At 36.9% G+C, this 17,266-nt stretch overlaps 1 protein-coding gene across 1 annotated transcript in view; it reads right to left on the minus strand.

Annotated features, from left to right (window-relative positions):
• Positions 1-17,266, minus strand: part of Cdkl4 (cyclin dependent kinase like 4) — a 33,031-nt gene that overhangs the window by 8,324 nt on the left and 7,441 nt on the right. The window contains exons 3-6 of the mRNA XM_076833498.2: positions 15,590-15,662; positions 9,239-9,329; positions 2,746-2,943; positions 1,018-1,100 (exon numbers count right to left, since the gene is read on the minus strand). Of these exons, the coding sequence (XP_076689613.1) occupies positions 1,018-1,100; positions 2,746-2,943; positions 9,239-9,329; positions 15,590-15,662 (445 nt within the window). The remainder of the gene's footprint in view (positions 1-1,017; positions 1,101-2,745; positions 2,944-9,238; positions 9,330-15,589; positions 15,663-17,266) is intronic.

Raw genomic sequence — 17,266 nt, forward strand, 5'->3', positions numbered from 1 at the left:
AGACTCATGTGAGTTTGTTGTATCTTATTTTTTAAACACATGTTATATAAATATTCTTTGATAATCTTTAATTTTATAATTCAACCCATAACCCTGTATTATATTTGTTGAAGATTTTAAGAAATAAAATGAAAAATTCAGTATGCAAATCAAGGTATTATACCAACTAATTGACTTTAAATGAACAGGGTGTCTAGTGATAGTTGGGACTATTTGAACCTCAGGTTGCTCACTCATGCCATAAATCATGATCTGGCTTCTCAGACTTTCTCAGACGTTTTCCCATCCCTATGCTGCTCTGATTCCAACACAGCTTGAGTGTGGATGCGTGCCTCTCTTGACATTCCTTTCCTTCCCTAGGCAGATTCTAGACCATATGGAGTTTTAAAGGTCATAATCTGAACTTGGGTAACACAGACAGGAAATCAATGTCTACAGAGGGCAAGAGAGTCAAATGGTTATTGATACATTCCCAGATAAAGGCAGAGACCATAGCAAGAGCACAGAGATGATGGATAATTTGGAATTTAATGAGTATAACAAGGATTATTTTGTAAAATGACCTTACATAGAAAAATAAAAATTATAAAAAAGATTTTTTTTTTTTTTTTAGGGCCAGGACTAAATCCAGGGCCTTCCTTGCATATGCTAGGTGAATGTTCTGCAAGTGAGCTAAATATCTAACTCCCCAAAAAGTTGTTTTTTTTAAAATTGATTTGAACTTTGTTTCATAAGCTGAAAAAATTGAGCATGCATATCTTCAAAGTAAGGAAGACTACGGCGTGCTGTTTATGAAGAAATAATTATTTTGGGGAAAATTAACATCAGTGCTTTGACTAAAATGATCAAGGCATTATGTAAGACACTAAATATATTTCAACTTAAATTTAACATTGATCTGTGTTCATATTTAGTATAGAAAATAGAAGCCAAAAGCATAAATATTAAAAAAAATAACTACCTTTTTATAGAAAGTAGCAACACAAAAAATAAAATATCCAAAATAGAGCAGTTTACCATGTCTTCAGGTTCAGGTATACTGATGCCATGGAAAAACTGGTTATTTTTAAAGATGGACTGATGTCTTGGAATTAGTTTTCCTATAAAACACAAACCATGTAGCTCTTGAAAATTTTGGTAAAAAAGAATCATAAAGCATGTAAATAATGGTTAGCTTTCAAGGTCCAGGTATGAGGAAATATGGTGCCAAAGTATTTTCTCTAGATATGGGAGGAATGGTCCCCTGCAAAAGCACATCTGTGTACTTAAGGCCAATTCTCCCATATAAAGCTCTTTGCTGCATGTGGTTTGGCCTGCCATATCGCCTCTATCAAAAGACCAGGTGAGGTGATGGAGCTAAGGGCTTCATATACTATCTCATTCAATCACAGCAGTATTGCTATTTTTAATCTTCACTGTATCAATGAGGAAAATGAGGCTCAGAGAGGTTTAATTACTTGTCCAAGGTCACATAATAAAGTAAATGACAGACCCAGGATTCAAACTCAGGTCAGTCTTATATCAACCTAATGAATATAGTAAAACAATCAAACAATATACACTCTTAAGGTATGGCCTGTGGTCATACTCTGCCCCAAATTTTCAGGCTGAATTCTCTAGGAGAATGTATTGGAACAAACAGGGAAATATCCAGCAGCCATGCTACCAGGAGAGCCTAGGAAGAGTAAACAATACATACTCATTTGGATGCAAAGGTATCACTTTCTTTGTATCCAGGCTTCTGGAACAAGGCTGCAGCTAATGTTGGAGTTATATTCTCTTCCAACCAGGAAGAGGTAGATGAAAACTCCTGAGCATGCTAACACATTCTGAAAACTTGTGGGAAAAAAACCCATCAGTCCTATTCCTATTCTATACTGGATATATGACTTTAGGCCAATCATGGAGGCTCCCTGAGTCTCACTTTTCTCATTTACAAAACAAAATGGGCACAATTAAAAATGGTTTTATTTCCACAACAAGTTTCAGCAAGAAATAACATGTATGAAAGTAATTCGTAAATTCTTGATTACTATACATATAAATGAGATATCTTAATATTGTTTTAAACTCTGGCAGTCACTTCAAACAGAAAATAAAAAGATCTAGGGCAGGGGTCTACAAATTAAGGCCCTCAGGCCAAATCTGGACCAGTGCTTGAGATCTAAGAATGGTTTGTAATTTTTAAATGGATTAAAAATAAATAAAAAAGAATAGTATTTTGTACCATGTTAAAATCATAAAAAAGGCAGGGATAGGCTGTTTTACACTACCAGAGCAGACTTGAAGAGTTGCAACAGAGACTGTATTGCCTACAAAACCCCAAATTCTTATCACTGGTCTCTGATAGAAAAAAAAAATTGCTGACCTCTGCTCTTGCATAAATGGGGAAAACCTTTCTTACAGGGAACAGAATTGCATTTGATTCAGTATCTCTTAATTAAGCTCTTAATTAAGCTTAGCAGACTATATACTTATCCCTACCTTATCCCACCATGGAAGTAAATGTATAGTTTATTCCATGGCTAGTTGTTTTTTCTTGGAAAAGTATCTGAAAACTCACTGAGAGGAGCTACAGCTCTATGTACTGAGAAAAGGACTGGGCTTTGGCCACAACTCAGAACCTATAACCATCATCCATCCTGAGTAGCACTTTGGAGAAACAATAAAACTCTTATCATTATGCTAACATAATAATACTGTAACACTTTAGGGACACCGTGAGTCATAAAATACAATTCATACCCAGTGTTCTGATTATCAGATAAAGCTGGTCCACATCTGATTTTCCAGGCCAGAGTGGCTGACCAGTCAGGAGCTCTGCAAAAACGCAACCAACAGCCCACACATCAACGGAAGAATCATATTGGGTGTCTCCCACGAGAAGCTCAGGAGCCCTGTACCACCGAGTGGCAACATAATCAGTGTAGATGTCTCCTGGAACTGCAAGAGCATCAAGCAGATCAGGTGAGTCATATTCTCCAAAGATGTGAACCTGTGAACTCCTCCCTAAAGCAGGTCGGACATTCAAGTAAGTTTTATAACTCAGAGGCCCTGATCCTGCTAATGGTCAATGAATCAAGGCACTGAGTCAGAGTCGCACTGTGCGCTGAGGCAGTCAATTCAACTTTCAAGAGAAGCTTTGCTGATCAATATCCACATCATAGCTGAAGAGGCTAGGGCGGGTGGTGAGGAGGGTGTAACTTCAAGTCTAAACCAACAATTATTTGCTTACACATTATCATCAGCATTTTGCTTGTTGAAAAAATTGTGTCCCCTCAAAAGAGATTTGAAGTCCCAAATGTGTGGCAATGAATGGTGACTATATTTGGAAATAGGGTCTACACAGAGGTCATCAAGTTACAATGAGGTCATATCAGAACACACAGACTTACAGGGACAGCCCCTGGTGAGTCAGAGGCAGATACTAGAGTGATGTAGCTGCAAGACCCAGAATGCAGTCTTTAGAAGCAGGGGCCTTCAAAGCAGGGCCCTGCTGGCAACTTGGTTTTGAACTTTGGGCCTCCAGGATTTTGAGGAAATAAATTTCTGTTTTAAGCACACAGGTTATGATTATTTATGGAGGCCACAAGTAACTAATGCAGTACTGGAAAACTGGATTAAACTAATATTTATCCAAATTTGTGACAAACACTTCAGTTTGACTCCTTGAACTGAGACACACACATAGTATATGACAGACAGAAGAGAGAGCTAGGTGCGATCTCACTGGCCAGTTCTGTCCCACTGCCCCAGGTGTGGACTTCCTAGGGCCAAGGCACTTGCCTCCCAAGTGGGTAAAAGCCAATTCCATAATTGCTACAAGACCCTAAAGGTCCAGGAACCCCAGTTTTCTCCTTTGAGGTTGAAGGGAATTTGGTAAAATAATACCATGGGCTTTAACTGGCAAGAGTCACATATCAGTTCATATAGGAACTCTACAAATGCATAATGGGAAAAACTGGCAAGATGACCAGCTTACAGAGATGAGGTCATGTGCAATTCTCTTAGGAGAGGCCTCAGGCCAGCAAGACTGCCACAAAAGACAGCTGCAGGTGTCACTGAAGAACAGCCCTCACAGCACTCACCTATTGCTCTTTCATAAAATTATAGAAATTTCTGAATGATTAATAAATACTATTTAGGACATTTGGAAATAGAAAATAACAACCACTGAAAATTCTTATTTTCACAGGTTAAGTTAGGTGTTGTACATTTTTGAAACTCCTTTCTCTTATCAAAGTCATATAAGAATATGAAAAATATGATAAACAAAAAGAAGAAAAATAAAATAAGTTTTATCATACAAAGATACCTTGTATTAATCTTTTGATGTATCTTATTTTTTCCCTTCTTTTTTGTGATAACATAATTTTTAGTAGTTTTGATATATATGTATGTGTGTGTATCTACATATGTATATAATTTTGTGTTCTGCTTTTCACTCCATTCCACATATTTACTATGCTGTGATAAACTTTATGAACTTGAGTTCAATGACTGCCTGATAGTTTACCAAGTGCATATGTCATGATTTACTTCATCTTTCCCAAATTTTCTGATATTTTACCATTATAAATAATCACAGATTGAAAAATCTCTCCCAAGCTTTTTCTGTATTTAGGATTATTTCTTTTCTTTGTTTTTTGGTACTAGGAATTGAACCCAGGGGTGCTTAACTACTGAGCCACATACCCAACCCTTTTTATTTTTTAAGTTAACACTGGGTCTCCCTGAGTTGCTTAGGGCCTTGCTAAATTGCAATCCTCCTGCCTAAGCCTTGGCCTTGAATTTACAACCCTCCTGCCTAAACCTTCCATGTCATTGGGATTGTCACAGGCATGCGATACCATGCCCAGTTTAGGATTATTTTTTAAAAATTAGTTTAAAGAATTACCATCTTGAGAAATATTAACATGATTTATATTTCATATTCTTTGTAGAACACTTGAGAAATGTAAATAAACAAACAAATAAAATCCCCTACCACCCAGAGAAACCATATTATATTTTGGTCTTGTCTTGATATTGCACACCCAAACACACACATGCAATTGGGAGAGAATGTTAGTAGTTTTGCATTATTCTTCTTCACCTGGCTCCACATCACAAGCCAAAGCATATTCTTGTGTCATTAAAATTCTTCAAAATAAATTTTAATATGTGGTGTTAAGTCAGATACATTCTTTAGTCCTTTCCTTGTATCTGAAAAGTCAGTTGCCTTTTAATTTTTTCTTGTTAATACCTAGTCCTACAATGAACATCATGATGTACTTTGGGTAGATAATATCCTGCGCTGTGAGAGATTCCTAAAAGTGGAATTAAAGGTTCAGAGTGAAAAGTTTTTGATATTAACACATTGCTCTTCCAACGATTTGTTCCAAACTGTTCCCACTAGCAACAATCTTCATAGTTAATGTTTATAAAACTTTATCAGCTTCATTGGTGAAGAGTAGTATTTTAACATGCATTCCTTTGACATCAGTGTGGAGGAAGATTATTCATATTTATTAACTTTTTCCTCCTCTTGTGAATTGTCTACTAATATCTTGTTAATTTTTCTTCTCAGAACTTCAGTGGTTTGCCAACTATGATGGCAACGCCTGTAATCCCAGTGGCTTGGGAGGCTGAGACAGGAGGATTTCGAGTTCAAAGCCAGCCTCAGCAACAGTGAGGTGCTAAGCAACTCAGTGAGACCCTGTCTCAAAATAAAAAATAAAAAAAAAATAGGGCTGGGGATGTGGCTCAGTGGTTGAGTGCCCCTGAGTTCAATCCTTAGTACCAAAAATAAATTAAAAAAAAAAAAGAAATTCAGTGGTTTATTTTTTGTCAATTTACATATATATAATATATATTTTGAACCCAGGGTCTTGTGCATACCAGACAAGCACTCTACCAACTGAGATATATCTCAGCTAACATAAGCTTTTTATATCAACTTTAACTATAATATTGAAATATTCTTTCTCTTGAGTTAAAAATTTTATCTCTGTATATCTATATTCTATTATTTATCTATCTGGAGTTTATATTTGTTTTGTGGTAAAATGTACATAAAATTTACCATTTCAACCATTTTTAAGTGAGTTTGGTGGCATTAAGTACATTTCCAGTTTGTTGGGTAACCACCACTGCTCTCCATATCCTGAACTCGTGCATCAGCACAATCTGAAACCTGTACCTAAACAATAACTCCCCATTTACCTCTTCCCAATCCCTGATAACCACTATTCTGTTTTCTGTCTCCATGAATTTGACTATTGTTGGTACCCCACATGAGGAGACTCAGACAGCGCATGTCCTTTTGCATCTAGCTTACTTCATATAGCATAATGTTTTCAACATGTATCCACATGGTAGCTTATTTCAGAATTTCATTCAGGGCTGAATAACATTCCATTATTTGTGTATGTCACCATCTGTTGATCCACTCATCCTTGATGGACATTTGGATTGTCTTCACCTTTTCACTACTGTAAATAATGCTGCTGTGAACATTGGTGTACAAGCATCTCTTCAAATTCCTATTTTCAATACTTTTGGCTACATAACTAAGTGGAATTGTTGGATCATAAGGTAATCCTCACCCACACTTACTCTGTTGTGTGTGTGTGTGTGTGTTGTTTTATAACAGTCACCCTAAAGAGTGTAAAATAATACCTCATTGTGTTTTTTAGTTACATTTCCCTGATGATTAATGGTAGTGCTTATTAGTCATTTGTATATCTTCTTTGAAGAAATATCTATTCAAGTCTTTTGCCCATTCTAAAATAAGTTTTTTGTTGTTGAGTTACAGGAATTCTACATATTCATATTCTAGATATGAATTGTCAGATATAAATTTTCAAATATGTTCTCCCTTTACATGGGTTGCATTTTCACTATTTATAGCATCCTCTGAGGCACAAAAGTTTTTGATTTTGATGAAGTCCAACTTATTTATCTAATTTTTTGCTTCTATACTTTTGGTATCACATCCAAGAAATCCCTGTCAGATAAATCTGAGTTCATGAAGCCTTTCCCCTGTTTTCTTCTAAGAGTTTTATAGTTTAAGCTTTTATATACAGGTTAGTGATTCATTTTGAGTTGATTTTTGTATATGGTTTAAGGTAAAGGGCCCACTTCATTCTTTCGCATGTGAATATATCCAGTAAAAGCTTAAAATTTTTTTTTTTTTTAGGTACTTGGGGATTGAACCCAGGGATGCTTTATCACTGAGTTACAACCCTAGTCCATTTTATTTTGAGACAGAATTCTCACTAAAGTTGTGAAGTTGGTCATGAACTTGTGATCCTCTTGCCTCAGACTTCCAAATCCCTGGGATTACAGGCATGCACCATCAAGTCTGGCAAGAGCTTAAATTTTTATGTGGTTTAGTCTATTTAGTCAAGTATTAGTATTTTAGCACATAATATTATGGACACCCTTCTTCACCTTTCTCATTATAAATGACCAACAATGACCCCAGCAGTGATCCAAACCCATACTGATAACAGCTTGAGCTGTAACCAGTGCCTGAGCTCATATCTTATGGGAATTTTAGTCAATGTGAACAAGTTAGCAGTGTCTTATACTACCACTTTGTTTATAACAACATACCAGAAGTCATAATTGTTGGGACTGTCAACAGTGTGCAATTTTCAGAGACTTTTGGATGTGTTCATGCAATCAAAATTTCTGAGACAAATGACCTTAATATTTAATTCAATTCTAAGATTCTTCATTCAGAGATGGATGTTTGCTATAGGAGGACTCAGAAAAAGGCAAGAATGCAGGTTCATGAGAAAAATCAAATATGTACATATTTTCAGCAAAACTGCCCATTTAGGAAGAAAAAAATCCCACAAAGAACCATTTATAAGGTAACTTTAATATGAAATATTTCTTTTATGGTTTTTGTTTGTTTGTTTGTTTTTGGTACTAAGGATTGAACTTAGGGGCCCTCATCCACTGAGCCACAGCCCCAGCTTATTTTTTTGTATTTCATTTAGAGACAGGGTCTCACCGAGTTGCTTAGCACCTCACTTTTGCTGAGGCTGGCTTTGAACTCCTGATCCTTTTGCCTCCAGCCTCCCAAGCCACTGGGATTGCAGGCATGTGCCACTGTACCTGGCTCTTTTATGTATTTAATGTTTGTAATGGCATATATATTTTTTGTGACCAAATTGGATATTTTTGTAGTATAGAATGGATTTCCAGGGAAACAAACAAACCGAACACTGCATTTATGGGAAATATCAGAAGACTTATTCCCTTAATTTCCTGAATTGTGGGTCATATGTATTCCTGTCATTATTTTCTGTGCAGTTGAAATCATACTGTACACATCAGTTAGATTTTCTTTTTCATTTACTCTGAAAACATCACTTCTAATGACTGCCGAGTATTTCATGATTTGGATGTACTATATACTATGTGCAGAGATCATAGCTCCATTTCCCAGTGTTCGTCCTTTTAACCACATGGCACAAGGATGAATTGTCCAGTTATCATTAGGGTCCCATTATTTTATACCACAAAGCACAGCAACCTCAGAAAATCTTTTTAACAGTTTTTGCCCAACCCTTCCAAATGCATTGTCAGGTCACCTGTATCTGTGTCCTATCAGGATTCTGATTATGCATATACCCATACTGCAAGGTATAAGTTGCTAACACTTTGTGTGTGTGTGTGTGTGTGTGTGTGTGTGCAAAATTACAGATTTGGGGAGAATTAATTATTTGTCCCCTTTCCCTTCACTTCCTGTCTGCCTGGGATGATTTCTTTTTTCTTAGCACTGTCTCTGCATCCTCTCTCTTTTCAGTTGACACTTCCAGTCTCTCACCAGCTACAAGAAGTTTTTTTCCAACCACTTTAGCCCACATTAACATTTCCCTCCAGGGAACTGTCTGCACCTTCATTTTAGTTCTTTATTGACAGCCATCTTGTATTATTCTGTTTTTTTTTTTTTTTAACTTCAGATCATAAGAGTATGAAGAGCAGAAATGCACTTATAATTCTTTTCTACTCCTGTGGGGCAAAGCACGTGTAAAAGTCATCCAATAACTTCTAGCTGAATGGAGTAGAGTTGAAATGCCAAATCTTATACTGACTAAAAGGCTAAAGTGAGATTTTTCTTTTCGGAAAAACAACATAACACACTTAGCATCCATCCAATATCTCAAGCAAGAATTTAAATTCTATCAGTTTATAATCATCTGAGTTGGATAAAGTAGGTTAAAAAAAAATCGCTACTTACTCAGAATTCGTGCAAACCCAAAGTCACAGATCTTGATTATTCCTTGCTTGGTTATGAGAATGTTTTCAGGTTTTACATCTCGGTGAATACACTGGAAGACAATAGTTGATTATTTTTCTGGGCCATCATAATGACCACTACTAGTATATTGACGAACAAGTAGCCTATGATATAAAAACAAAGATTCCCTTCATTTTTCTAAAAGAACTTAAATTCTTTTACTTAAAATCTTATCATTTAAAAGAAAAAGAATATCCAAATGTTGCTACCTTACTGAAGAAATTTAAATTACAGTTGTATATGAAAACTGTATCTATTTTTTTGGGGGGGGGCAAGAAGTGAATACTATACAATTATTTCTTTCACTTTTTATTGCGTCTATTAAAACTGCACTAGGTAAGACCCTAACTGAAACTAGATTCCATGGACCTATAGTAAGACCTGTGGCCACTTGAGAAACACAAAAGAGGTTGAATAATTATTGTGGATTTGAGAAAATGAAAAGGCATTTAAATTATTATTTTAAAAATTCACTTTTTAAAATTTGAGTGAGAGTATTGTTTTTTTTTTTTTTTTTTTGGTTGTTGTTGTTGTTTTTAATCCAAATCAGGACACTTGCAAGTGTAAAGGGAGCTCTGTAAATAACCATGCCAGGAGAACAGGCGCAGACCAGAACTACCCTGGGTGAACTGTGATGTAGCCGCCTACTTAGATCAGAGATCCCAACTTTCTCTGCAATGAGCTGACCAGGAATGATGGGGCGGCCCTCATGAGATGTTGGCACAGTGCAGGGGGAGTCCCTCCCAGGAGGATAGGAGGACCCCTCTTGTGAGTCATTCTCACCTTGGAGAAGCTCTGCTGTTATTTTTAAATATGTAGCGACCTTACAAATTTGCTGTGTCACCATGATGCTTCCTGCTGAACATGAGAAAGCTAAGCTGGGGACTTGGAGGTGGGCAAACAAGCGAGTGCACACATCATGAACCCAGGAGAGGTCTTCCACGTTGCAGAGGTACTGTGGCACACGCCTATAATCCCAGTGACTTGGGAGCCTGAGGCAGGAGGATTTCAAATTCGAGGTCAGCCTCAGCAATTTAGCAAGGCCCTAAGCAACTTAGAACCTGTCTCTAAATAAAATATTTTAGGAAGGGGTTTTGGGGATATGGCTCGGTGGTTAAGCATCCCTGGGTTCAATCTCCAGATCCAAAAAAACAAAGCAAAGCAAAACAGAAACAACTGTGGCCCTACTCTTCAGAACTTCTATCTTTTTAGATCATTTATTCCCCCCCCCCAAAAAAAAGAGGTAAAAATGATACCACTCTTCTACCACTTGGCCCCCATCCAGAGCTCTGTATTTTTCAAAGCACTTCCACAGGAATCATTTCATCCTTGCAATAGTCCTGTGATTGTTGGTGGCCACTGACAGTCCACTGAATAAGTGCTACAATCAACTGTGTCTGCCTCACTTCTCTGCCATGCTGCCAGTCTCTTTAGGTATTTGTGTCAAATTGACAATTCTGAAATCATTTTGCTTCAATAACCACTACCTAGAAAGAGAAAAAGCTAAAGCTTAAATTCATCTTAGGTCACAAAAATGGCAGTGGTGGACCTGAGGTTGTGGCTCAGTGGTAGAGTGCCTACCTCGCACATGAGGCACTGGATTCGATCCTCAGCACCACATAAAAAAATAAGTAAATAAATAAAATAAAGGCATTGTATCCATCTACAACTGAAAAAAAATTTTTTAAAAATGGCAGTGGTAAAAGAAGCTTGTTTATTTGTAATCTCCATTACTGACAACTGTTTCATAATGTGTACTTCTAGAAGTTAGAAGAAACATTTTAGATCTCCTAAGACCTTAGGTATTAATCTTAAAAAAAAATACATTATTGGTGATATTGGGGATTGAACCCAGTGTTGCTCTACCTCTAAACTACATCCCCAGCCTTTTTAAATTTTATTTTGAGGCAAGGTCTCAATAAATTGCTGAGGCTAGCCTCTTGTGATCCTCCTGCCTCAGCCCCTGAGTTGCTGGGATTACAGGCCGAGACTAACTTTCTGAGTCAGCAATACTTAAAATAGTTGGTGATTTATAGAACAGATATATCCCTCAAATGACTTTATATAGAATTCTGGAGTTTCTAGAGTATGTGTGACATTACAAAGTAAATGTACTTATATTGATATTTGTTTGTTGGCCTATTTACATATTTTTTTGGATCTAATGCAGACCATGTTGAAATTTATAGCAAGTATTTTTTAATCCAAAAATATAAAAGGCAAACAAAATATTAGTGTGTCCCAAAGAAACAGAAACATTTATTTATATAGCCATAGGTAAGAGAAGCTACTGATAAAAAGATAAGAATATTGAAGAAAGAAAAATAAATAAATATGATTGAAACAGTAAGAATCAGAGCATGGAGGACAGAAACATTCAGACACACAGCTTTCGCCTTCTCTACTGCAAAGCCACACTGTACAAGCTCTCTTCAGCCAGCTTTTGTGCAGTACCTCTTGCAATCAGCTTATTTCCCACCAAACAAGAAGAAACATACAAGTTTCTTTAACGGAAGAATTTTAATAAACTTGGGTTTCTTTTTTTTTTTTTAAGAGAGAGAGAGAATTTTAATATTTATTTTTTAGTTTTTGGCGGACACAACATCTTTCTTTGTATGTGGTGCTGAGGATCGAACCCGGGCCGCACGCATGCCAGGCAAGTGCGCTACCGCTTGAGCCACATCCCCAGCCCAAACTTGGGTTTCATAGGCATATTTTGTGTGTGTGTTGCTGAGGATTGAACCCACAGCCTTGTGCATGTGAGGCAAGCACTCTACCAACTGAGCTATATCCCCAGCCCTTTATATACTCAGGTGGAATTATTGTTGGTTCACAAGCTGGCAAAAAAGAGGAAAAAAAATGTTATTTTAAACCTGACATTCAACTCCATTCCAGTAACTACTTCTTATATGCCAGATTGAGCAATAAATAATTTTCTATAAGCTGAGAAGGTGGTTCTCTATGACCAGGCTGTGGGGGTGGATGGTTATTAGCCATGAGAGAGAAAACAGATGCCTCCTTGCTGACCCACCATGGGTATCAGCAAGATGCTGATGGATGCTGCAGTTGGGCACCTCCATGTCTCAGATATCACTGTGGTTTTGCTATCATGAAATAAAGCTCTTCTTCTCTAACCAGTGAATTAGATATAAGATCTATGGATTCACAATGAAGTTAAATGGATCATCACGTCAGCTATCTCACATTGGCAGTATTAGAAAGTAAAACAGAACAAAATATGTATTTTCTCAAATCCAGCACTTCTCAAAATTTAATATGCACACCAATCATCTGGAGCTCTTGTTAAAATGCATATTCTGAGTCAGAAGATTGGAGTGGGCCTGAGATTCTGCATTTCTGACAAGCTCTCCAGCAATCCCTATGAGCCATTAAGTGGCAAGGCCTCAATCCCTTACTACTTTAACCTCCATTGTCTTGCTAAGGATCACAACTCTGGAGATAATAAGGTGCACTCCTTAGGAGTGAAAGCAATATTACTGGGTCAAACTGCCTTTTCTGTAATTTTGAGAGCATCATTAGAGTGCCTCTAAAAATAAAGACTATAAAGGTTTTTAGGTGTATTATGGTAACAGCTTATATATGACTTAAGAGTTTTTCTTTCTCTTTTCTATTTTGTATTTTATTTAGAGAAAGGGTCTTTGTTGAGTTGCTTAGCACCTTGCTTTTTGCTGAGGCTGGCTTTGAACTCTAGATTTCAAGAGTTTTTCTTTTGCATGCATTTTAGTTAACAGTTAAAAAGGAAAAGATAGATACACAAAGGCTTACCATTGCATAAGAAAATCCATAAGTTCAGAAGTAATTTTCATCTTGTAGGAGGAAAGTTTTGTCTAAAAACTATCCATTTTTAAAAGAGATCATGGATTATCAATGGGAAGTTTTCAATAGTTTAAAGCTTAAGATGTAGAATGTATTATTCCAAGCAGAGAAACTATGGCAGTCTCATTAAGCTATAATAATGTTTGGGTCCTCTGGCAATAGTGAGTGACAATCAGACTGAATGAACGACTAATTCATCCATCCATTTATTTAACAAGTATTCATTGAGTACCTTTTATATAAAAGGTCAATGCTAAGCACTAAAGAGACAAAGACAAATCAGCCTCACATGTTGCATTACTCTAGGTCACAGGAAAGTGTCAAGTTATATAGGGGGATATAGCACAACCACTTATAGTGAATATTATTAAAAAAAAAAAAACATTTTAGCTACCCACAAAGTTCCTGCTGCAACCTTAGGTGAACTTGATATCTCCTATAGCACAGTAGAAAGCAACAAAAATATGGATTCAATTCAGTATTTTATTTTATTTGTACTGAGGATTAAACCCAGGGATGCTTTACAACTAAGCTACATCCTCAGTCCCTTTTAAAATTTTTGTTTTGCAACAGGATCTTACTATGTTATTGTGGGTCTCTCTAAATTGCTGAGACTGACTCTGAACTTGTGATCCTCTTGCCTCAGCCTCCTGACTTGCTGGGATTAAAGCTGTGCCCACTGTGCCTGGCAATTCAGTGACATGTTTATGAAAAATTTGAAAGCACAATTTGCATCATGAAAAACAGGTTTCTGTATGTTGTGAACACATCTCTCTACACCAATAGAAGGTTTTTGGTTGATTCTAATGAAAACGTCACTGATTTTCTTAAAACTAAAGAAAGCTTCCCTAAGTACTGACATTTAATTCCATGATCTTGTATTTTCTTTTTCAGCAATCCTCGGCTACTATGGTAGACATTCTGCTGGCATCAAAACTGACCATATGGTGCCTTAGCACTCTCTTTGTCTAGGCATTTACTCAAAAGATCTAGAGATACCTTCTATAAGCTATCATTCTAGCACAGGATCCAATTTGAGTAAGGGCCCAATGGCCTGAGATGGGAAAATTTGAGCATTTAAGAGAACAATGACTACAAAGGATCACAAACACCAATTATATAAAAATTCATGTTTATAATGATGCCCCATAACCTTCCCCTGAAAGCCTGTCACGGTCCATCATTGGAGGTTGCTGAGGTATTTACTCATCACTCTGAATATTGACACATAAAGGAAATCATCACATAACCATCTTGCTGTATTTTACAATAGCCAGAGTACATAAGGGTAAGTTATTTTTCATAAATCAATGATAATGCAGAAGGAACAACAGAATTGGAAAATTAACATCTCTTAACATTAATGAAATACTAGATGCAGGCAACAATCTTCACTGGATGCTAAACCATCAGGTGAAAAGGCTGACAGGGCAAATGCCAATGGAATGGATCAAACTCATAACTCAGGAGCCCACTGATCAATATGAACATTGTCAGAAGCTGGACAACCAGCCACTATGTGCCTCATGATGATGCAATAAGAAGTGTACCACGGGCTGGGGCTGGGGCTCAGTGGGAGAGCCCTTGCCTAGCATGTGTGAGGCACTGGGATCGATCCTCAGCACCACATAAAAATAAATAAATAAATAAAGGTAATGCGTCCTTCTACAACTAAAATAACAACAACAACAACAACAACAACAATAATAATAATAAAAGAAAGAAAGAAAGAAGTGTACCATACCACAAATGTGATATTCTTGTCTAAAAAAGACAGAGCCCAAATATGACAAGGCTCTAGATAAAAATACCCATATATAGAAAATACAGGGGGAAAGAACAAATTAAATTGTATGTAGGAAACAGGTGGCCAAAATTATTTCTATAACACAGCAGTATCCAAAGTGGGTTCTCATACCTGCTGCTTCAGTATCATCTGGGGAAATGTTACAAGTGCACATTCTCAGGCCTACCACAGCTTTCCAGGTCATTCTGATACCTGCTCAAGTCTGAAAACTATGGTTCTAAAAAATTAATGGCATGGAAAATTAAATTTTAAAAAAAGGTAGGGGATGGGGAAGTGTTGATGAAAGACTTAAGAGAAATAATAAGAACAAAATTGAGAGCCATGGTGGGTGACATTGCTGACACCCTGACAAATTATTTTAAAACTCAATTTAAAAATAATCATGGGAACCATTAGTATTACAGCAAAATGAAACATGAAGTTTATGCAAACTTTTAATTCATGAGAAATTAGTCACATGATTCTTAGAGAAATTGGAAAAGGGCCATGAATATCGAATCCCTTTTCCTCAGATCTGTAACTTTCACTCGTTTTGCTGTTTTGGTTCTTTCCCTCCATCTTTAGATCTTGGGATAGATCCCTGAGATGTTTAGAAGAAAAGAGTCATCAAGAAGATATTAATAAATATGTTAGAAAATGTTACTTACATTATGTTTATGACAGAAATTAAGAGCTTGAAGTGTCTGCCATAATACACTTTTGATCACTCCATCAGCAACTCTGGGGGAAAGAATTAAAAAGGAAATGAGAACACCAGGCATGGGGTTCCAGAAGCAAAGGCTGGAAGTAGAAATGGAATGAATAATTTTCTTTTGTAGTTTGAAATTTTTACATCTGTCAAATGATACATGCTTATCATGAAAATGTACAACTCTAATCTGTTACATGAAAATAGTTGCCATAACTTACAGTGGCTGACTCTCGCTGCATTTACTCTTTTTTTTTTCCTGGTCCTGGGAATTGAACCCAGGGGTGCTTTCCACTAAGCTACATCCCCAGTCTGTTTTATTTTTTTATCTTGAGATAGGTTTTTGCTAAGTTGTTTAGGGCTTTGCTAAGTTGCTGAGGCTGACCTCAAACTTGTGATCCTCCTGCCTCAGCCTCCTGAGTTGCTCGAATTACAGGTGTACACCACCATATTCAGCCTGCATTTACTTTTTAACTTTAATTTTAAATAAATACATTCAAATGGTTCAAAAATTTTAAAGTACATTCACAAAGTCTTCTGACACCTGCCTAATTACCCATTTATCATCTGCAATTCTACCCCCACTGCCTGGCTTCTTTCAGAAATGAGGTACAAATCTTAACATGTGCACATATATTTTAGTGCCTGAGGAGGACTCATTTTATGTATCATAATGTACTTATTCCCCATTGATGAGCAGTTAGGTTGAGCCAATTTTTATTTCTAGAAGCACTTCCATGAACATCTGTAATCATCCATCTTGTTGCAGTTGTACAATTATCTTCTTAAAGTAAATTCCAAAATATGGCATTTCTGGAACTAATCATAGGCACATGTAGAGAAGAACTTCAGGCAGACCTGACACCTGGCTTTGCAGGGAAAAAGGTAAATTTGGAAGAGGGACTTTGAATTCAGTCAGCTCATTTGGTGATACACACTCAAGCACATGCTGGATCCGTGGTGCAATGGCCGAGCATCTGGTAAGTGGGGTGGTTTACAGCCAGAGAGGCCAGGGAGAGGAAAGATCCCATGAGAATGGGAGGCTGGCAGTGATCATTGCTCTGTGTAGAAAACACTGGAAGATATTACGGGCAAGCGTAATTTCCATGGGGGGCTTGGGGACCTGGGAAACCTGTCTACTTCATGTAACCATCTCTACAAATTCTAGCAATTGCATTCACTTTAACTTTTCTGTTGGTGTCTTTCCATGACTCACATCCCTGTCCCGTGATGATGCCTTCACATTTACACACTGCCAAGCTACCCTCTCTCTAAGGAAGGTTATACCCATTTAAACTCCCACCAAACATCTGCGCAGATAAGTCCCCATTGCCTCATGGTCTTGCCAACGTTTAGTTTTGCCAATGTTATGTTTGCCAATCTGTGGTTAAAATAAAATGATATTTCATTTTGGTTTTTATTTGCCTTTCATTAATTTTTAGTGATGAATAAATTTCCTATGATTATTGGATACCACAGTTCTTTTGTGTATTTCCATTTCATGGCCTCTATCACTTTTTGGACTGCTCTGTTTACTCTTTTCTTATTCATTTACAAAGACCCAGTGTAGATAAGTCTATTATATATGCAGCACATATTTTTCTCAGTGTATTGTCTGTTTTTCAACCCTGTTGAT

This window comes from Callospermophilus lateralis, chromosome 14 (genome assembly GCF_048772815.1).
Source record: "Callospermophilus lateralis isolate mCalLat2 chromosome 14, mCalLat2.hap1, whole genome shotgun sequence".
NCBI lineage: Eukaryota > Metazoa > Chordata > Mammalia > Rodentia > Sciuridae > Callospermophilus > Callospermophilus lateralis.